Source organism: Centropristis striata, chromosome 13 (assembly GCF_030273125.1).
Source record: "Centropristis striata isolate RG_2023a ecotype Rhode Island chromosome 13, C.striata_1.0, whole genome shotgun sequence".
NCBI lineage: Eukaryota > Metazoa > Chordata > Actinopteri > Perciformes > Serranidae > Centropristis > Centropristis striata.
Window position 1 is genome coordinate 12658129 of NC_081529.1, and position 19652 is coordinate 12677780.

General features: G+C 35.3%; 2 protein-coding genes across 2 annotated transcripts; both read left to right on the top strand.

The window, feature by feature from the left end:
- Positions 1 to 743: 743 nt before the first annotated feature.
- Positions 744 to 7041, top strand: alkbh7 (alkB homolog 7). The gene is made up of 4 exons (XM_059347691.1): positions 744 to 1212; positions 2473 to 2646; positions 4758 to 4882; positions 5973 to 7041. Exons 1-4 carry the CDS (start codon positions 943 to 945, stop codon positions 6091 to 6093), a joined length of 690 nt encoding a protein of 229 aa, XP_059203674.1. The 5' UTR covers positions 744 to 942; the 3' UTR covers positions 6094 to 7041.
- Positions 7042 to 8546: 1505 nt separating this feature from the next.
- On the top strand, positions 8547 to 19118 carry LOC131983096 (GDP-L-fucose synthase-like). The gene is made up of 11 exons (XM_059347690.1): positions 8547 to 8602; positions 8711 to 8888; positions 9763 to 9877; positions 10497 to 10625; positions 12609 to 12682; positions 14031 to 14164; positions 14283 to 14347; positions 16042 to 16108; positions 16691 to 16770; positions 18657 to 18756; positions 18966 to 19118. The coding sequence occupies exons 2-11, from the start codon at positions 8734 to 8736 to the stop codon at positions 19019 to 19021; spliced, it is 975 nt and encodes a 324-aa protein (XP_059203673.1). The 5' UTR covers positions 8547 to 8602; positions 8711 to 8733; the 3' UTR covers positions 19022 to 19118.
- Positions 19119 to 19652: the final 534 nt, after the last annotated feature.

A 19652-nucleotide genomic window follows, 5' to 3' on the forward strand; every position in this document is an offset into this window, starting at 1 on the left:
CAGGGACAGACAACAGGGAGTCAAACAACAGAGAAGCAGAAATCAAGCAATCAAATTATTTACCAAAATAGAAAATAATAAATTATTTTAACACACCTCATACAAGTCTCTAGGACAAACGTTGACTAGTAAGTGAAAGGGGCGTGGCTAATCAAAATGTGCACACAAAATAAGAAATAGACCCGGTGAATATAAGTAAGTGTGCTTTTGCAAGCAAGCACACAAAAAAAAGACACAAATTGGCCACAAAATGATCAAAAAAGACACAAAATGAACAAAAAAGACACAAAATTACCAAAAAGACACAAATTGACCACAAAATGATCAAAAAAAGACACAAATTGACCACAAAATGATCAAAAAAAGACACTAAATGACCAAAAAAGACACTAAATGACCAAAGAAATACACTAAATGACAAAAAAAGACACAAAATGACAAAAAAGGAAACAAAATTATCAAAAAATGACACAAAATGACCAAAAAAGACACAAAATGACTAAAAAAACACACAAAATGACCCAAAAAAAGTTAACAAAATGACCAAAAAAGACACAAATTGACCACAAAATGATTAAAAAAAGACACAAAATGACAAAAAACAACAGCACAAAATGACCAAAAAAAGACATTAAATGACCAAAAAGACTAAAACACATTAACACATGAACACTTTAACACAGTGGAGACAGAGCTGACTTCTAAAATCATTTGGCGATCCCCAGAAATCATCTTGCGACCCCAATTGGTGTCCCGACCCCAAGGTTGAGAATAGCTGTTCTAACCTACACGATTGACGGTTTACTGCTGGACTACGCCCCCCACAATGCATTGCGTTTTCAACATGGCGTCTCACATAACCGCTTGACTCTTGTCAGTAAGACCAAAACACAAGTAAAAGTTAACTAGGAGAGTGTATCGAGTCTACATAGCAACAGGAGGATGAAGGTGCCGCTGACAGTATTGAGACGGGTCCAGACAGCAGCCGTGTTCTCCGGCCACCTCCGCTCTCTGAGCTCCGGGGCCAGCAGGCCGCTGCCGCTCCGTGATCAGGCTCTGATCTCCGGCTCCAGCCGGGAGCTGGTGCAGATAGTGGGGTCCCAGGTGGAGGTGAGGACGGCCTTCATCACTGAGGAGGAGGAAGGGGCTTTCCTGCGGGAGCTGGAGCCAGGCCTGAGGAAGAAACGCTACGAGTTCGACCACTGGGACGATGTAAGTGGTGTTCAGGAGTACAGGTGGACAAAAGGAAACACGTTCACATGTCAAAAAAGTTTCACGTGGAGCTAAACTGTTATTACTATTGAATAGAGCCCGACAGATATGTCAGTTCTCTATGGGCTTAAATGTGTCTAAATAATATCTGCAAACGCACAGAGGTTGATCTACAAATAGTCCTTATGTGTTTTGCTATCCACAAATACAAATTTCTAATTTGTAACTTGTGTTTTGGTTTTTACAAATACGTGTCGACGCTGGACTTTATTCTCACTCCATTGCACTCTATTGAAAATCAGGGATGGGCAAAATGCTGCAGGGGGCCACAATTTTTCATGGACACTACCACAGGGTCACATATAGGACCGTACACTTAACCAGATATGATGAAACTGCAATTTTAAATATGTTTACAGTGCAGTAACTTAACATATTTCATGCTCAAATGCATGTTTAACAATATAACTAGGAGTACAAAAGGTTTGAAGCAAATGAAAAATAACCACTTACTGAGATTTCTTTTTTTTCAGTGCAAGAACAGCAGACCAACATTAATTGCAAGAAGTCATTTTGTGCATTTTTACACTGCACTTTTAAGATTTGCTCAAAAAAAGAGAAAAATACTCAAATGCATGTAGTTGTACTGAGGGCCACTTCAAGTGAGGGTGCGGGCCTGATGCGGCCTCCAGTTGCCCATCCCTGATCTAAATGGAGAAGAAAATCCCTTTTTTCCAAGATGGAATGGAATGGAACAAATATATATTGTGTGATAAAAACCAATAACTTCACACTTTGTCTTGGAAGTAGGCCTATATAACCTGTAATATAGACACAATTGAGGGTAAGAAAGGCTAAGAAGAGGTAGTGAGAGAGGTCTAACTCTTCAGTTGATCATTTATCTTTAATATCATCATACCTGCAGATGTAAGAAAATTTATTTTCCCATTTTCTGATATAGTTTTTGGTCGGTTTTAATGCAAACCCATTAATAAACATTATACTTTGTTAGAAAGAACATATGTTGCCAAATCACAAATGAAGTAAGAATGGAACAAATTCAAACTGAAAGACATCTACATACTTGAAATTCTAATGCAAATGTTTTTACTGGCTCCAGGTGACATACAGTACAACCACAGGCTGTACAAGATTTCTGAACATCATATCAATCATTTCTAAACTCACTGATTGAATAGTTTGAGCATGAATGTGCAACACTGACATGGCATTCGTGCTGTGTTCACTTCCCTCATTCAGGCCATTCATGGGTACCGAGAGACTGAGCGTGTGACGTGGGGGGCATCGTGTGAGGAGGTCTTGAAGCGTGTCCGATCCGTAGCGTTCCCTGAGGGGAGTCCACTGCTCGGCCCTGTGCACATCCTAGATCTGGACAAGGCTGGCTACATCAAGCCTCACATCGACAGTGTCAAGGTAGCTTTCTCTTTTTATTTCTGCAAAGAAAACTGACAATCACAAAAGTTAGTTTCTAACATGGATAATTATCTGAGCACTACGGCTGGGCGACATATCAATATAACAGATATATTGATATATTTTTAAATGTGATATGGAATTAGAGCATATCACATATATCGATATAGTTAAATTTAAAAAAAAAATCTTTATAGATAACTGCTGCCCTTACTAGGGTTTGTCATATTTAGTAATTTTTAGGGCCTTTAACGCGTTAATTAAGATTAATTGATTACACAAAAATTAACGCGTTAAAAAAATTGACGCATTTTAATCGCATTGATTTTTGCACCGCGGAACGTTTCTCACTGGATGAGTTTCAGGTGGACCGATTATACTGGAACACCAACTAGCGTTCATGAGTTCAGACAACAACAAACCACATCACAACATGAAGGAAGAAGCTGATGAGAGCGCTTTGGTTGGCCCCGTGGATGATGGGACATTTTGTTACAAAAAACCAACGGATGGAAGCATCAATAAGAGCATGGTTGTGTTGCTATGCAACAAGGAATTCACATATCAGCGCAGCACATCCAGCCTCAAGTATCACCTCAATGCAAAACATATAGCAGCTAGCGGCTAGTGTGGTAGCTAGCGTGGATTGTGTTTTACTTAAAAAAACAAAGTATTCTAGTTTACAGAAGGTCTACCTACCTATAGGCTACCTGAATTTCTGAAATGTACTATATTTCTAAATATGCTATTGCTAGACTTAATGGCAAAAATTGCACTGGTCTGTTGGACTTGAACAAAAATAAACAATATTTTTGTTGCTTAAGCCTATGTAGTCAGTCATTATTCAATGGTATACTAAAAATCCATGTGAAAAAAATTACTTCTCACTGTTCTCAGGTCAAATATTTATATGCGATTAAAATGCGATTAATTTCAATTAATGGATTACAAAGCCTCTAATTAATTCGATTTTTTTTTATTGAGTCCCAGCCCTATATTAAATATATATCAATATATTTTTAAATGTGATATAGAATTACACAATATCGCATATATCGATATAGTTCAATTTGTTTTAATTCTTTATAGATAAATGCTGCCCTTACTAGGGTTTGTCATATTTAGTAATTTTGTAATGTTTGTTATTCTGTTCTCATTTAAATATATTTATTTCGGAAAAAGATTGTCCTATTTTATTTCATAGGCTATTTTTATTTAAGATATTTTTGTATTTAAATGTGCACTTTATGGAGCTTTGATGTAGCCTACCTTTTTTTTAAAAAGGTAGGCTACTCCTGTTTTTCAGCATTTGTGCTAGAGTTGTTCCGATTCCGATACCAGTATCGGAAATTGCTCCGATACTGCCGAAAATTCTGGCATCAGTGTCAGCGAGTACTGGAGTCCAGGCACCGATCCAATACCACATAATTTATTAAATTAGTAACCTATTTACTGGTTCGCTCCATTAAGCTCTGGCACAGTTCCTAGATTTATTTATTTAAGTTGCTATTGGACTACTGTTTTTTATACTGTGCCTTCAGTTCACTATATCATGGCTGCACTTTAATTTAAATATATTCCTAGATTGATTTATTTAAGTTGCTGTTGCACTACTGTTTTGTATACTGTTTTATTTAAAAATAAATGGCTTGAATCTGCTGTATTTATTCATGTTTTACAAAGGATTTAACCTGAGCCAGGCCTTACCACAATGATAATCATATCACAGTCATGCAGGTGTAGGATGATATATTTTTTATAACATACTGGTATTGGATCAGTACTCTGTATCGGCCGATACCCACAGAACAAGTATTGGAATCGGTATCTGGAGGGAAAAATGGTATCGGAACATCTCTAATTTATGTTCACTTAAATAAAAAGTTCCAATAAAACTACTTGTGACATGTCATGTGGCTTCGACTTTGACTGAACATTTGCTCTCACTTTCCATTAAAAATATCAGGATATATATCGTATATCGATATTCAGCCTTAATATATCGGGATATGACTTTTGGTCCATATCGCCCAGCCCTACTCAGCACTGTCATGATTGGGAGAACTTTTTGTGTGTTCTGTGCTCTCACTATCATTCTCTTTGTTTTTAAGTTCTGTGGCAGCACCATTGCTGGGTTGAGTCTGCTGTCAGACAGCATCATGCGCTTAGTGAAGGAGGATGCTACCAGTGAGTGGCTGGACCTGCTGCTGCCCCGACGCTCCCTCTACATACTCAGGTTCAGGAAATGCTGCACATATTTCTGTTGTTGTACTCTGCAGACATTATTTAACTTCAAACAGTGCACACTGCAAAAACTGAATTCTAAGTAAGATTAAATATCTTAGATCGAGGAGATATATGCTTATTTTTTTGTCTGATAAGATAGTTCTTCTTAGTCAGCATATTTTATTTTAGACTGTTTCACTTGTTTTAAGTGTTTTGCTCCTTAATTATCTAAATCAGATATTACAGCTTGTTACTGAGATTTTATGACCTAAACTGAGTAAATTCATGCTTGAAACTAGAATATCAAAAGTTACAAAGCTGTTTCATCAACACTAACAAGTTAAAACTGCTATTTCAAAGTACCGTAATAATTTCTTATTTCAAGCATAACCTAGAAATCATAACTTTGACATAATGTTACCTCTTCACATACGTAAAACAAGCAGCCAGATGGAATTGTTTTATTATCAATGAAACAATAGAAGTGTGTATTGTTGTGTAGTATGTATGTAATTAACTAGTACATTGGCACATAGCTGTAAATTGACACTTGATATTTAAACATTTTACATGAAACATTTAACAACAACAATAAAAAAAATCACTTTTTATAAGTTAAAATACACTAATTCTAAGGTATTTTGGGTTCATTTCGATTAGACATTTTTACTTGTTTTGGAATGTGTTCAATATATATATATATATATAAATATATCCAAAGCAGATGGTGGTAAGTGCAATTACTGTTTGGTTTTGAGTTGGATTCTGTGGTTTATATATATATATATATATACATATATATATTATAAATATAATAAATATATATAATGACACTAAACATTTAACATGAAACATTTAACAACAACAATAAAAAAAAATAACTTTGTATCAGTTAAAATACACTAATTCTAAGGTATTTTTTGGGTTTGTTAAGATTAGGAATTTTTACTTGTTTTGGAAAGTCTTGTCAAGCCAAATTTTCTTGTTCCATTGGCAGATAATTTTGCTATTTTTAAGCAAAATACACCAAATTTTTTCTTTTTGAGAGGTGGCTTTTTGCAGTGCAGTAATTTCACCTTATTCTCTTCTTACTCTTACAGGGACCAGGCCAGATTTAACTTCACCCATGAGATCCTGAAGGACCAGGATTCTGTGTTCAACGGACAGCGAGTGCCTCGGCTGCGTCGCATTTCTGTCATCTGTCGAAACCTTCCGGGTTAACACCTTCAACTTCCAGCCAGCTTTGATATGAACAGAGCATAAACTGGATTTCAATAATTGTATCTCTTTAGATATCAAAGCAGATAACCCAAGTTTTTTTGGGTTAATATATTATTTATGTCTATGGTGAAGTGTCCAGGACACATATCAGCTGAGACACTCTCCATACTGTGCTACTGAGAGATATTGATTGGGCTGAGTCACACCTCACAGTGAAGAATACTAAACTGAACCAGTGATTTGTATTACAGAGTTTATGATTGAATGTGCCCATTATTATCAGACTTCATTCACTGGAGCATGAGTTTGAACATTATTTCAACAACCACTTGCTGCTGCAAAATATGTCAGCTATATTTTTTAATATGTTTGTATGTCCAATGTTGAAAGGCAGGGAAGCTCCTTCAAATCTAAATAGTTTTTATCTACTGCCATCCCTATTATTTGTAAATCTACTTCTGTATAATAAATCCAAATGAAATGAAATCGAACTTTGATCATTCTATTCTTTCGAGGTAGACTGGAGCTCTTTCCATTATTCTTCCACCCTCACAATGTGTTCAAACATGTATCTCAACTGCAAGTTCTCAACTGCAAGTTCAGCTCACCCTACAAAGTCTAAAACTGCTTTTAAGTTACTTCTTGAACACAGCCCTGGTCTGCCCAGCATCTCTGTTCATGTTTTAGAACCACATTTATTTAGAATTGAATAGAGACCAGGAAAAAAAACATACATCATATGCTACAACCCTACAAAGTCTAACTGCAGTAACTACACAGAGGGTTAAACTGAGAAAAACTGCTTTAATGTTTTTTAACTGGCCAGCCAAATGGGTTATAGGTAGATTAGTCACATGACACTTATTTCTACATGTATTGATGTCATTTTTATGCTCAGAAATTCCTGATTGTTTATTTGACCTTTGACCCCAAAAATGTAGTTACTGTGCACTGTTTTTGCTGTAAAAGGTTGTTGTCTTCCTTCAGCTTTTATATTTTGTTTTCAGTGAATAAACATTTTCAAATTGATTTTGTTATACGTGTATTTAAAAGTGTTAACAATTCTATTCAAAGATTTGTGTATTTTAGACTTAAAATTATATTAAGACTAAAATATAACATTTCTTGATAATTACATCTCCCTTCAAATAAACTTATAATTTCTATTATTTTTAATGTTTAAATTAGTATATATATCCAAAGCAGACAGTGGCAAGTGCAATTACTGTTTGGTTTTGAGTTTTGTGGTTACTGTAATTTCTATATAATTATTTCTCTGAATAAGGCAAAATTGAAATCTAAAACTTTGTCACAAGATAAAACAAACATCAAGGAGTTCATTTTTAGTTATAACTCAATTTAGACCAAAAATGTAGTTACTGCAGTTAGACTTTGTAGGGCAGACCAGGCTCAGTGTATTACCATCAGTTATGGATGTTTCACAGTCGCAGAGAAGTTTATTGTATGTAGGCATAAAGGCACGGCCCTGAGTTAAATCAAAGCTGCAAAAGACAAAATAGAAGCTACTTGCCTGATCAGGTGCAGCCTCCACAGTCCTTTGTTGAGGATGAGTGCATGTCAGATTCACAAGATAAAACAGACATCAAGGAGTTCATTTTTAGTTATAACTCAATTTTGACCAAAAATGTAGTTACTGCAGTTAGACTTTGTAGGGCAGTAGATATAAATGAAAATTTCAAACTGACATTGCTATTAATCGGTCAAGGTGTATCTAGTGTGGTGGCCAGTGAATATATATGCATATTTACATTCAGTGGCGGTTCTAGATCAATTTTACTGTGGGGGCCAAGGAGGGGCCAGTGTTTAATCAGAGGGGCACATTAGCACATAAAAAATGGCAAAGATGATATTTAAGCATTCAAAATCTTTATTTTAGTTTATTTAAACATCTCATTTAAGTATATTTGGAAGATACAAATACATTGATTTAATTAATGAGACTCACCAACAATAACATTTTTTTTTGTATGACAATGACACTTCTCATTTTTGTGCACTTTTTTTATTTTGAAAGTGCAGTGCAGTCAGAATGTTATATATATACACACTATTTTATTGCACAATTAAACTATTATACAATGTACACATTCTGGGTTCCTTTTGTGTACAGTTAGATATTGTTTGAACAAAAAAAGGTTAGAATTGCTCCATTGTTCATTGTTATAAATTGGTCATTTTATTATTAAGTTGACACAGGGGCCACAGCAGGGGCCAAGGGCTTCTTCACAGGGGCAGTGGCCCCTGTAGGCCCCTATGTAGAACCGCCACTGTTTACATTTGTACAAAATACATTATGACCAGTAGGTGGTAGCAGCTAATCTTCTCCATGAATAAAGAGGCAGAGAGACATGATGTAGGAGGAGTCTCAAACTTCCTGATACACCTAAAGACTCACAAGCTGAAAACACTACTTAGTGTATAAATGGTTGATGTTCATCTTTGTCAGACAGGACTACCAGGTGACTAATTTCAGCCATCTGACACAAAGGTAAGGGGACTTTTTTGTTACTTCAGCAGAGCATTTTATACTAATGCAGTGAGGAACATATTTATTTGAATTATGAAACCTATTTTCTGTGTAATTTTCACACTAAAGAGCCACCACCACAGCCATAGAAGATGGGGTCAGAGATGAAAGCGGGACCAATGCGTGTGCTGGTCACTGGGGGATCTGGGTTGGTGGGCAAAGCCATAGAGCATGTGGTAGAGCAGGAAGGTGGGAAACTGGAGGGAGAAGAATGGATCTTTCTCTCGTCTAAGGAGGCTGATCTTGTGTGAGTTGCATTTCTACCCATTACTGTATTTTAATAGTTCCAACAAAAACACTAGACTATACTGCCCTACAAAGTCTAACTGCAGTAACTACATTTTTGGTCTAAATTGAGTTCTAACTAAAAATGAACTGCTTGATGTCTGTTTTATCATGTGACAAAGTTTTAGATTTCAATTTTGCTTTATTTCAGAGAAATGATGACATAAAAACCACAAAATCCAACTTAAAACCAAGCAGTAATTGCACTTACCACCGTCTGCTTTGGATATATATACTAATTTAAACATTAAAATGACAGATATTATACGTTTATTTGAAAGGGAAATTATTATCTAGGTAGTGATCAAGTAAAAAAAGTGAGATAAAATTATATTAAGGCTAAAACATAACATTACTTTTATAATATGTCTCAAATACACAAATCGTTGAATAGAGTTGTTAAAGACTTTATAATACACTTATAAAAAAAACAATTTTTTAAAAAAGTTTAGTCGCTGATATTAAAATATAAAAGCTGAAAGAAGACAACAACATTAGTTACTGCACTCTGTTTATCATTACTATTAGAATATTTTACAGCAAAACCAGAGTGCAGTAACTACATTTTAGGGGTCAAAGGTCAAATAAATCATCATGATTATTTAGCATAAAAATGACATCATCAATACATGTAGAAATAAGTTTCATATCACTTACCTACCTATAACTCATTTAGCTGACCAATTAAAACATGTTAAAAAACTTTAAAGCAGTTTTTCTCAGTTTAACCCTCTGTGTAGTTACTGCAGTTAGACTCTGTAGGGCAGAATAGGATGTATGTTTTTTTCCTGGTCTCTATCCAATTCTAAATAAATGTGGTCCTAAAACATGAACAGAGATGCTGGGCAGACCAGGGCTGTGTTCAAGAAGTATCGTCCCACTCATGTAATCCATCTGGCTGCAAAAGTCGGAGGACTCTATCTACACATGAAGGAAAATCTGCACTTTTTGGTGAGATAATGAATGATTCAACACAGCTGACAAACTAATAACAGCACACTGCAAAAAAGGTGTGTCTAAAAACCAGATAAAACACTAAATCTGAGGGAAATGATCTTGCTGCATGGACAGATAATTTCACTTGACAAGATTTCTTAAATTAAGATGATTAAATCTAGAAATAAGCATGTTGTATGCTAAATAACAAATTAACTCTTAAAACAAGATAAATTAATGCTGCAAGCAGCGATGAACTGGCCCGAGCAGAGTGCACTGACAATTATTTGTTTCTTACCAAGATAAAAAAAAAACGTTGTTAGTGTTAGATAAACGAAATATTAGATAATTTATCTTGTTTTAAGAGTTAATTTCTTATTTTAAGCATTCATTATGCTTATTTCTAGATTTAATAATCTTAATTTAACGAATCTTATCAAGTGAAATTATCTGTCCATGCAGCAAAATAATTTCCCTCAGATTTAGTGTTTTTATCTTGTTTTTAGACAACACTTATTTGCAGCGCAACATAAATTTCTATTTTTTCTACTGTAAATACGAGGTCAATGGAAGATATCTATCTATTGTCTTCATACTGTAATGGCCAGTCAGTGACTGTCTGACATCTTCACAGAGGGACAACCTCAAAATCAATGACAACGTACTACAAACAGCCCATGAGACGGGGGTCACCAAGGTTGTGTCTTGCCTGTCCAGTTGTATCTTCCCTGACAAAACTACATACCCCATCGATGAGAAAATGGTAAGCTTACAACAAAACAAGACAAAAAAACTTTGTTTACTCAGTTTAACCTCCTGGAGTCACTAAAAGCACCAAAGCATGACTTCTTCATCACATCCAGACTAGAAAACAAAGCAGCGTGGAGCCCTACTGTAAATTTACCTCTAAAGTTCTGGCTGTAAACTCCATGAGGCCAGTTTCAGTTTGATGATGATATACCAAGTAAAACTGGAGACAAGCGCAAATATATTTTGTATAGAATTATAGGACTGGATGTAACCCTCTTATATGTTATATTTGACACCTTTGTTCACATTTGCAACATTTAAAAGTCTTTATTGAGCATGATAGTGTTTGGAAAGTAAAAAAGGATTCAAAATCACATTTAATATTGGACTAAAGGACTAAAAAAGACACAAAAAGACAAAATGACTAAAAAGACACAAAAAAGAAAAAATGACCAAAAAAGACACAAAATGAGAAGACAAAATTACCAACCCCCCCCCCCCCCACACACACACACAGAAGAAGACACAAAATAACTAAAAAAGACACAACAAAAGACACAAAATGACCAACAAAAGACACAAAAAAGACATAAAATTACCAAAAAAGACACAAAATGACCAAAAAAGACACAAAAAGACAAAAAAAGAAAAAATGACCAAAAAATACACAAAATGAGAAGACAAAATGACCTAAAAACCCCCCCACAGAAGAAAGCCAGATAATTTATTTTTTATTTTTTATTTTTTTATTAAATTATCTGGCACTGATTGACTCAGATGGGCAATTTCAGCTCTTGATTGGCAAAGCCACCAAAACCTGACAGTAAATATCAGGGTACTATGTAGCTCCAGTCATGAAATTAAAGGTATAATATGCAACTTTTCTGCAAATATATAAAAACAACTAGACCTATGTTATGTGTACGTATTTTCAAACCTAGCATAGTTTTCTGCCAGAAGTAGTCATAAATTGACTTTTAATCCAGTTTGACTACATTTTACATGACACGTTTTACATTGGGGTTGTTTTTAACTATAGATTTTAACTCGATGAAGTCATTGGATATCTGGATCTGAAGGTATCATCCTGTGTCTCAAGAACATTATTGTAGAAACACTGTTCTTTTAATGTGAAACTGCTTTCATTAGAATTTTTACCAATTTTGATCACCTAATCTGTTATCTTTGGAGAGGAGGAGACCTCTGTTGAAAATTCAGCTACTGGTAAAAAAAACCTCCTGAAGTTCTGGATCTTAATGCATCGGAAAAACAAGTTGAGCAGACGTTAGCTGCATCTTCATCTAAGATACACTTAAACAGCTAAATTCTGTGTTTTTTCAAATATTATTTACCGGATCCATGTGTTTTGGAGAAAAAGCAACGTCTGTGCATAATTCAGCTCCAGATAAAAACCTCCTGAGCTATGAATACTGAAGGTATCCTGGTGGAGACAACAACTCCCATGATATATTTGGTCAAATTTACTTTAAATTAAACAGCAGAGCATATATTAATCTAAAATAATTTAAATAGTGAAAATAATTGAGTGACCTATTACCATTTTGTTATTGTGACAAATACGTCACATCAGGTTTTCGATTTTTAGGTTAAAAGCCCAACGTGACGTATACGTCACAGCGATATTTTTGCTACTTGTTTTATATTAATTTGTTCAGGAAATATGGTCTAAACAGGTTAAATGCAATAAAGGACCCCCTTTTAATGGATTAGAATTGTGAAATGGGTTTAAACTTAGCCTATAGTCACAAAAAATAAGCTTTTTTAAATGAGCTACTTTTTCACATTTCTGTTTCAAGTCACAGCCACATTTTGGAGAAGTTACTTCTTGTCACAGTCACACAGTCTTGCTTAGGGATTTAATGAGTTAAGGTGAAGCATAAAGCTGAATTCGGGAGATTATAGAACATTTAAAGTGTTTGTTACACGCGTGTCACCATGGGTTCTTATCGGTTAACTTCACACTTTACCTTCATAGATGCACAACGGACCGCCTCATGACTCCAATTTTGGATACTCGCATGCTAAACGGATGATTGATGTTCAGAACAGGTAAGCAGCTGTGCAGTGTAAACAGGTGTGGTGTAGACACATGGGTGAATCTGACATGACCTCATCCTCAACAAAGGACTGTGGAGGCTGCACCTGATCAGGCAAGTAGCTTCTATTTTGTCTTTTGCGGCTTTGATTTAACTCAGGGCCGTGCCTTTATGCCTACATACAATAAACTTCTCTGCGACTGTGAAACATCCATAACTGATGGTAATACACCAAGCCATGGTCTGCCCTACAAAGTCTAACTGCAGTAACTAAATTTTTGGTCAAAATTGAGTTATAACTAAAAATTAACTCCTTGATATTTGTTTTATCTTGTGACAAAGTCTTAGATTTCAATTTTGCTTTATTTCAGAGAAATAATGATATAAAAACCACAGAATCCAACTCAAAACCAAACAGTAATTGCACTTACCACCATCTGCTTTGGATATATATATATATATATATATATATATATATATATGTATATATATCCAAAGCAGATATATATATATATATATATATATAGCCTACATATATATAGCCTACATGTCGAAGTATCCTTGAGCAAGATACTGAACCCCAAATTGCTCCCGATGCTGCGTTCATCGGTGTGTGAATGAATTCCCAATGGTGGCAGGTGGCACCGTTTAGGGTAGCCTCTGCCACCAGTATGAATGTGTGTGTGAAAGGGTGAATGAGCGCAGTCTGACGTGTAAAGCGCTTGAGCGCTTGAGTGGTCGCAAATCGACTAGAAAAGCGCTATATAAGTGCAGGTCCATTTACCATATAATATATATATACATATATAATATATATACTGCATACACCTTTAATTACACTTATAACCAAATAAATTTGAAAATGTTAATTTAATGAAAACAAAATATAAAAGCTGAAAGAAGACAACAACATTGTTGTTACTCCACTCTGGTTTTACATTACTATTTGAACATTTTACAGCAATGCATAACCAGAGTGCAGTAGCTACATTTTTGGGGTCAAAGAGCATAAAAATTACATCATCAATACATGTAGAAATAAGCGTCATATCACTTACCTACATATAACTCATTTGGCTGGCCAGTTAAAAAACATTAAAAAACTTTGAAGCAGTTTTTCTCAGTTTCACCTTCTGTGTAGTTACTGCAGTTAGACTTTGTTAAGCAGTGGTATTTTCAGACTATTTCAATTTGTGAATGTCACGAAGCACAATGTGCTCCAGCAGGGATCAGGTTTCTAATTAAAATGCCTTCACATAAGGGCTTGTTTACTGTTGGAGGAGGTGGGAAGTTGAAAGTGTGTTCATGTGTTCATATGTGTGTGTGTGTGTGTGTTTGTATGTGTGTGTGCGTGTTTCCAGGGCATACTTTCAGCAGTACGGTCACCGTTACACAGCCGTCATCCCCACCAATGTGTTTGGCCCTTATGACAACTTCAGCATAGAAAATGGCCACGTACTGTCGGCGCTCGTGCACAAGACACACAAAGCCAAAAGTGATTAACTGAGACACACTAATCCATGTTGATACACACAGACTGTGAGCATGAACAACACACACAGAAACATACATTAACCAGGTAATAAAGTCTCTTGTGTCTTTGTCTCTCACAGTGGAAGGAACTCATGTGCATGTTTGTGGCTCTGGAGATCCGAGGAGACAGTTTATCTACTCTCTGGTATGAGTATCAATATTTTAACCCATAAGAACCCATGGTGACCCGTTTAACAAACACTGTAAATCTTCTAGAATCTCCCATATTCAGCTTTATGCTTCACATTAACTCATTAAATCCCTAAGTGATATAGTGGTATACTCAACACCCTGGTGTGGTGGTCATGTGACTGTGACAGGAAGTGACTTCTCCAAAATGTTGCTGTGACTGGAAACAGAAATGTGAAAAAGTAGCTAATTTCAAAAAGCTTATTTTTTGTAACTAGGCTAAGTTTAAACCCATTTAACAATTCTAATCCGTTAATAGGGAACTGAACAAATTAAAGTCACAATTTTGATATACGTTATGGAGATGCAAACAAAAAGGCAAATAGTTATTTGTTTTTATTTATGATTGATTTATTCTTATTTTGTTACTTAAAAACAAATCTGACAAATAATTTATTGTTTAACAGCATTATTAATGTCACAATTTTGATAAATGTTGTGGAGTTGCAAAGGAAAAGGCACATTTGTGTCTCTGTAAGCAGAAAATGTCTATTTTTTTTATTTTTTTTAAATAAGAAATATCATAAACATAAATACCATAAACGCCCAATGTATAATATATGTCACATCTCAGATCTTTGACATTTTGGGGTAGAATTTTTTTAAAAACATCATAAATGTGTTCTATGTGGTCCACTTGGTCTGTGGTATATCCCCATCATTTTCCTTTAAGGATAACTGGGTGTGGGTTCTTATGGGTTACGCCCTTAGAATTTATTGTATAGGTGCACTGCAAAAACTGAAATCTAAGGAAGATGAAATATCTTAGATCAAGGGGATATATGCTTATTTTTTGTCTGATAAGATAGTTCTTCTTAGCAAGCAGTTTTTATTTTAGACTGTTTCACTTGTTTGATATAAAGATTCCACAGCTTTTGCCTTATTTCAAGAATTATTCTACGTACAGATAAAAATCTTTGTAGCTTTATCAAGAAAAGTAGATTACTTTTTAGTCTGACTTTGTTGGTTTCAAGAAATATAATGCCTATGCATATCATTATGTCAAGATGATGGCTCAAGCACTTACTTATTATTAATTCAAGAATAGTTTACAACATATTGCGAAAATAGGTCACGTGTATTTCATTAGAATCAAGAAAAAATGCACAAGTTATTAGTTAGAATTCACTAATTCTAAGATATTTGTGGGTTCATTGAGATTAGATAGTTTTACTTGTTTTGGAAAGTCTTGACAAGACAAACTTTCCTTTTTTTACCTGTCTCTCTGCATTTTAACTTAAAATGCAAATTCATTCACATAATACCACAGTTTTTCTGGAAAAAAACATTTTTGGGTAGTAAATGCTAAGGGATTTCTTTTGGGCAGTGATTACCAATAATAATGATTTTTATTTTTTGTGCAGTGTCAGATATTAAAGAAAATACCTTCAGGAACAGAAATGTCCCCTCCATACAACAGTAACAAAAATACTATATAATAGTTTTCTGATATAATAGAATGCATGATTTTTATCCTGTAATGGCCATGGATCAGACATTTTCATTTTAATAGGTGTCAATGGTGCATTTTGGCGAAACAGTTTATTAAAGACTTACAGAAAGAATTACAGAAGCTGAGGTGGAACTTATGTTACCATTCTTAACTGTCAACTAAGACAGCCCAGTCTAACTGTCTTTGTTTCCTGTCAGGATTTGGGCCGTCTCATCATTTGGGTCCTGAGAGAATATGAAGAAATTGAACCCATTATCCTCTCTGGTGAGCACAGTGCTATGCTTTTCCTAAAGCTGGGGACACACTAGCTGGGGACACACACTGACATATAATTGACAAAAAAATACTTTAGAAATGGCGCATAAATTAAAGATTTTACCATTAAATATCAAAGTATATTTTTGTTAGAGATACGGTGTTTAGTACATTTAACAGTGAGAAAAAGTATTTTTTACAAAAGATAAATGCAAAAATTACAGTGGTGGCATATATTGCATTAAATACATATTACAGTGGAGTAATATATTTTTCAAAAAACAAAAATTTAAAAAAATACTGTTTTGGCTGATTTATACATTTACAGTATTTCATTGTTTCTGAAGCTGAATTAACCCATTTATCATTTTACGGTCTTTTACTGTTGTGGTTTAGCAGTTTTACACTGTAAAATCTACAGACATTTTTTACAGTGTAGTGCAGACTGCCTGGAATCTAGGGTAAAAAACCTTTGATTGTGTCCACAGCTTTAGCGATCATTATAATGCGCTCATGTCTATCTGTCTGATTGTGTCACGATACTTTATGTACTGTTCACTCAGTCACTTCTCACTGTGGATTTCTTGTCAGTGGGTGAAGAGGATGAAATCTCAATCAAAGAGGCCGTGGACATGATTGCAGAGGCTCTGGACTTCCAAGGAAAAATACTTGTATCCTTTTAACATTCCCCAACAATCCTAGCTTATCATACTGGGATCTGAATGCATATATAGTTGTATGCATAAATGTAAATCATATGGGCTGCATGGTGGTGTAGTGGTTAGCACTCTTGCCTCACAGGAAGAGGGCCGCAGGTTCAACTCCTGCCTGTGGCTCTTCTGCGTTGAGTTTGCATGTTCTCCCCATGTCAGTGTGGGTTCTCACCAGGTACTACGGCTTCCTCCCACAGTCCAAAAACATGCACTTAACCCCCATCTTAGCACTGACTGCCTGTACATTTTAGGATCCAGTTTAAGGTTGTATTAAACGTTTTTAAGTGCTTAAATGGTCTGGCACCGTCTTATTTATCAGAGCTTTAAAAACCCCACAGTACTTCTAGAGCACTTAGGTCGTCTAACCAGCTGCTCCTGGTCGTACCGCGGTCCAGACTCTGTACTCGTGGGGACAGTCTTCTCCGTGGAACAGCCGACCTCTCCAGGTCAGAGCTGCACTCTGTAGAGCACTTTAAAACATTATTAAAAACCTATTTATTCTCCTTGGCTTTCAGTCCCAGCTAGGCAAGAATCCTTGGCTTTTTTACTTTTTATTCTTTTATTTTCTTTTTTTATCTCTAACTCTGTTTTTAGATTGAGTTTTTATTACTATTTTATAGTTTTACTGTTTTTAGTATTTTGTTTTTATTAGGGCCGGGACTTTAACATGTTAATTAAGATTAATTAATTACACAAAAATTAATGCATTAAAAAAATTGACGCATTTTAATCACACTTATTTTTGCACCGCGGAATGGATGAGTTTCAGGCGGACCGATTATACTGGAGCACCAACTAGCGTTCATGAGTTCAGACAACAACAAACCACAGTGAACATGAAGGAAGAAGCTGATGAGAGCGCTTTGGTTGGCCCCGTGGATGATGGGACATTTTGTTACAAAAAACCAACGGATGGAAGCGTCGATAAGAGCATGGTTGTGTTGCTATGCAACAAGGAATTCACATATCACCGTAGCACATCAAGCCTCAAGTATCACCTCAATGCAAAACATATAGCAGCTAGCGGCTAAATATGCTATTGCTACACTTAATGGCAAAAATTGCACTGGTCTGTTGGACTTGAACAAAAATAAACAATATTTTTGTTGCTTAAGCTTATGTATTCAGTCATTATTCAGTGGTATACTTAAAATCCATGTGAAAAAAATTACTTCTCACTGTTCTCAGGTCAAATATTTATATGCGATTAAAATGTGACTAATTTCGATTAATTAATTACAAAGCCTCTATTAATTAGATTCATTTTTTTAATCGAGTCCCGGCCCTAATAAAAACCTGTTTATTCTCCTTGGCGTTCAGTCCCAGCTAGGAAAGAATCCTTGGCTTTTAAAAAAAAATTTAACAACATTTTTTACTCTTATTTTCTTTTTTATCTCTGTTTTTAGACTGAGTTTTTATTACTATTTTATTATTTTACTGTTTTTAGTATTTTATTGTTTTTATTTATAACTATATTTGTGTTTGATTTTTATTGTATTTTAATAACTGTACAGCACTTTGGTCAACTGAGGTTGTTTTTAAATGTGCTCTATAAATAAACTTTGACTTGACTTGACTTAGGTTTAACTGGTGACTCTAAATTGCCCGTAGGAGTGAATGAGAGAGTGATTGTCTCTATGTGTTAGCCCTGCGATAGTCTGGAGACTGTCCAGGGTGTACCTCGCCTCTCGCCCAATGTCAGCTGGGATCAGCTCCAGCCCCCCACGACCCGAGCGCAGATAAGCGGTTAAAGAGAATGGATGAATGAATGTAAATCATACTATGATAAATGAAGCTCAAAACACACAGTTTAAATCCGTTCTCCCCTTGACTCGGAACATTAGTTTGACAGCAGCCAGTCTGACGGCCAGGTGAAGAAGACAGCCAGCAACAGCAAACTAAGACGCTACCTACCCGACCTCACCTTTACTCCTCTTAAAGAAGGTCAGAGTTCACTGTACTTACGGTGGAAAAGTAGTGCTGCTTCGTATAATATACCTAAATCAATTGAATACTGCTACATACTCTGCTTTTTTGCCTTGGTGCCAGATTAATCTGTGCTTCTAAATATACAAATGAGAGCTTTGAATGAATATTTGCATGCAGCTTAAGCCTAGTGAAGGTGACTCGTTTTTTCTTTTGTCTCCTTCTAGCTATAAAGATGACCTGCGACTGGTTCATAGCCAACTATGACATCGCCCGGACGTGATGAGCTGAAAATTAACACTATTTTTTTTTATTTACTATGCAATATGGCAGGGATTCCCAAAGTGTGGTGCGTGGACCCCTGGGGTGCGCGAGATGAAAAATGTAATGGCGGTCTGATAATTACACAATTACATTTTTTTCCCCCACACCATAAAGAAGTGTAAATAAACATCTCCTTTGTAAAATGTAAAAACAAAAACTGTAATATCAATTAATTAATAAATGCAGGCTATTCAAAATGCACTTCATCTTAAAATGAAGCATAGAAGAAGTTATCTTCTTCCATTTTTCCAACCTGTGTTATGATGACGGGTTGTTTATCTCCACACTCATTTAAACTTGCTGCAATTTTTGTTCAACGTGGCTCAAAATATTATAACATTTTCCCCAACTTATGTGCTTTCTGCCTCTGATCCTGAGCCTGTCATCATCCTCTTTGCTCTTAAAAGTGGAAGCTTGCGCATAACTTTGTTGCATTATATTGAAACTGTGTTAGTGTTTCAAATTAATTCAAATGCGAGCGTGCATTGTTGTGATGCTGATTATTTAATTATATGTGTGTCCTGGTCATTTAAGCATGATTAAACATGCCACCTTTAATATGACTATAAAAAAGCTTATTGCATTTTTTT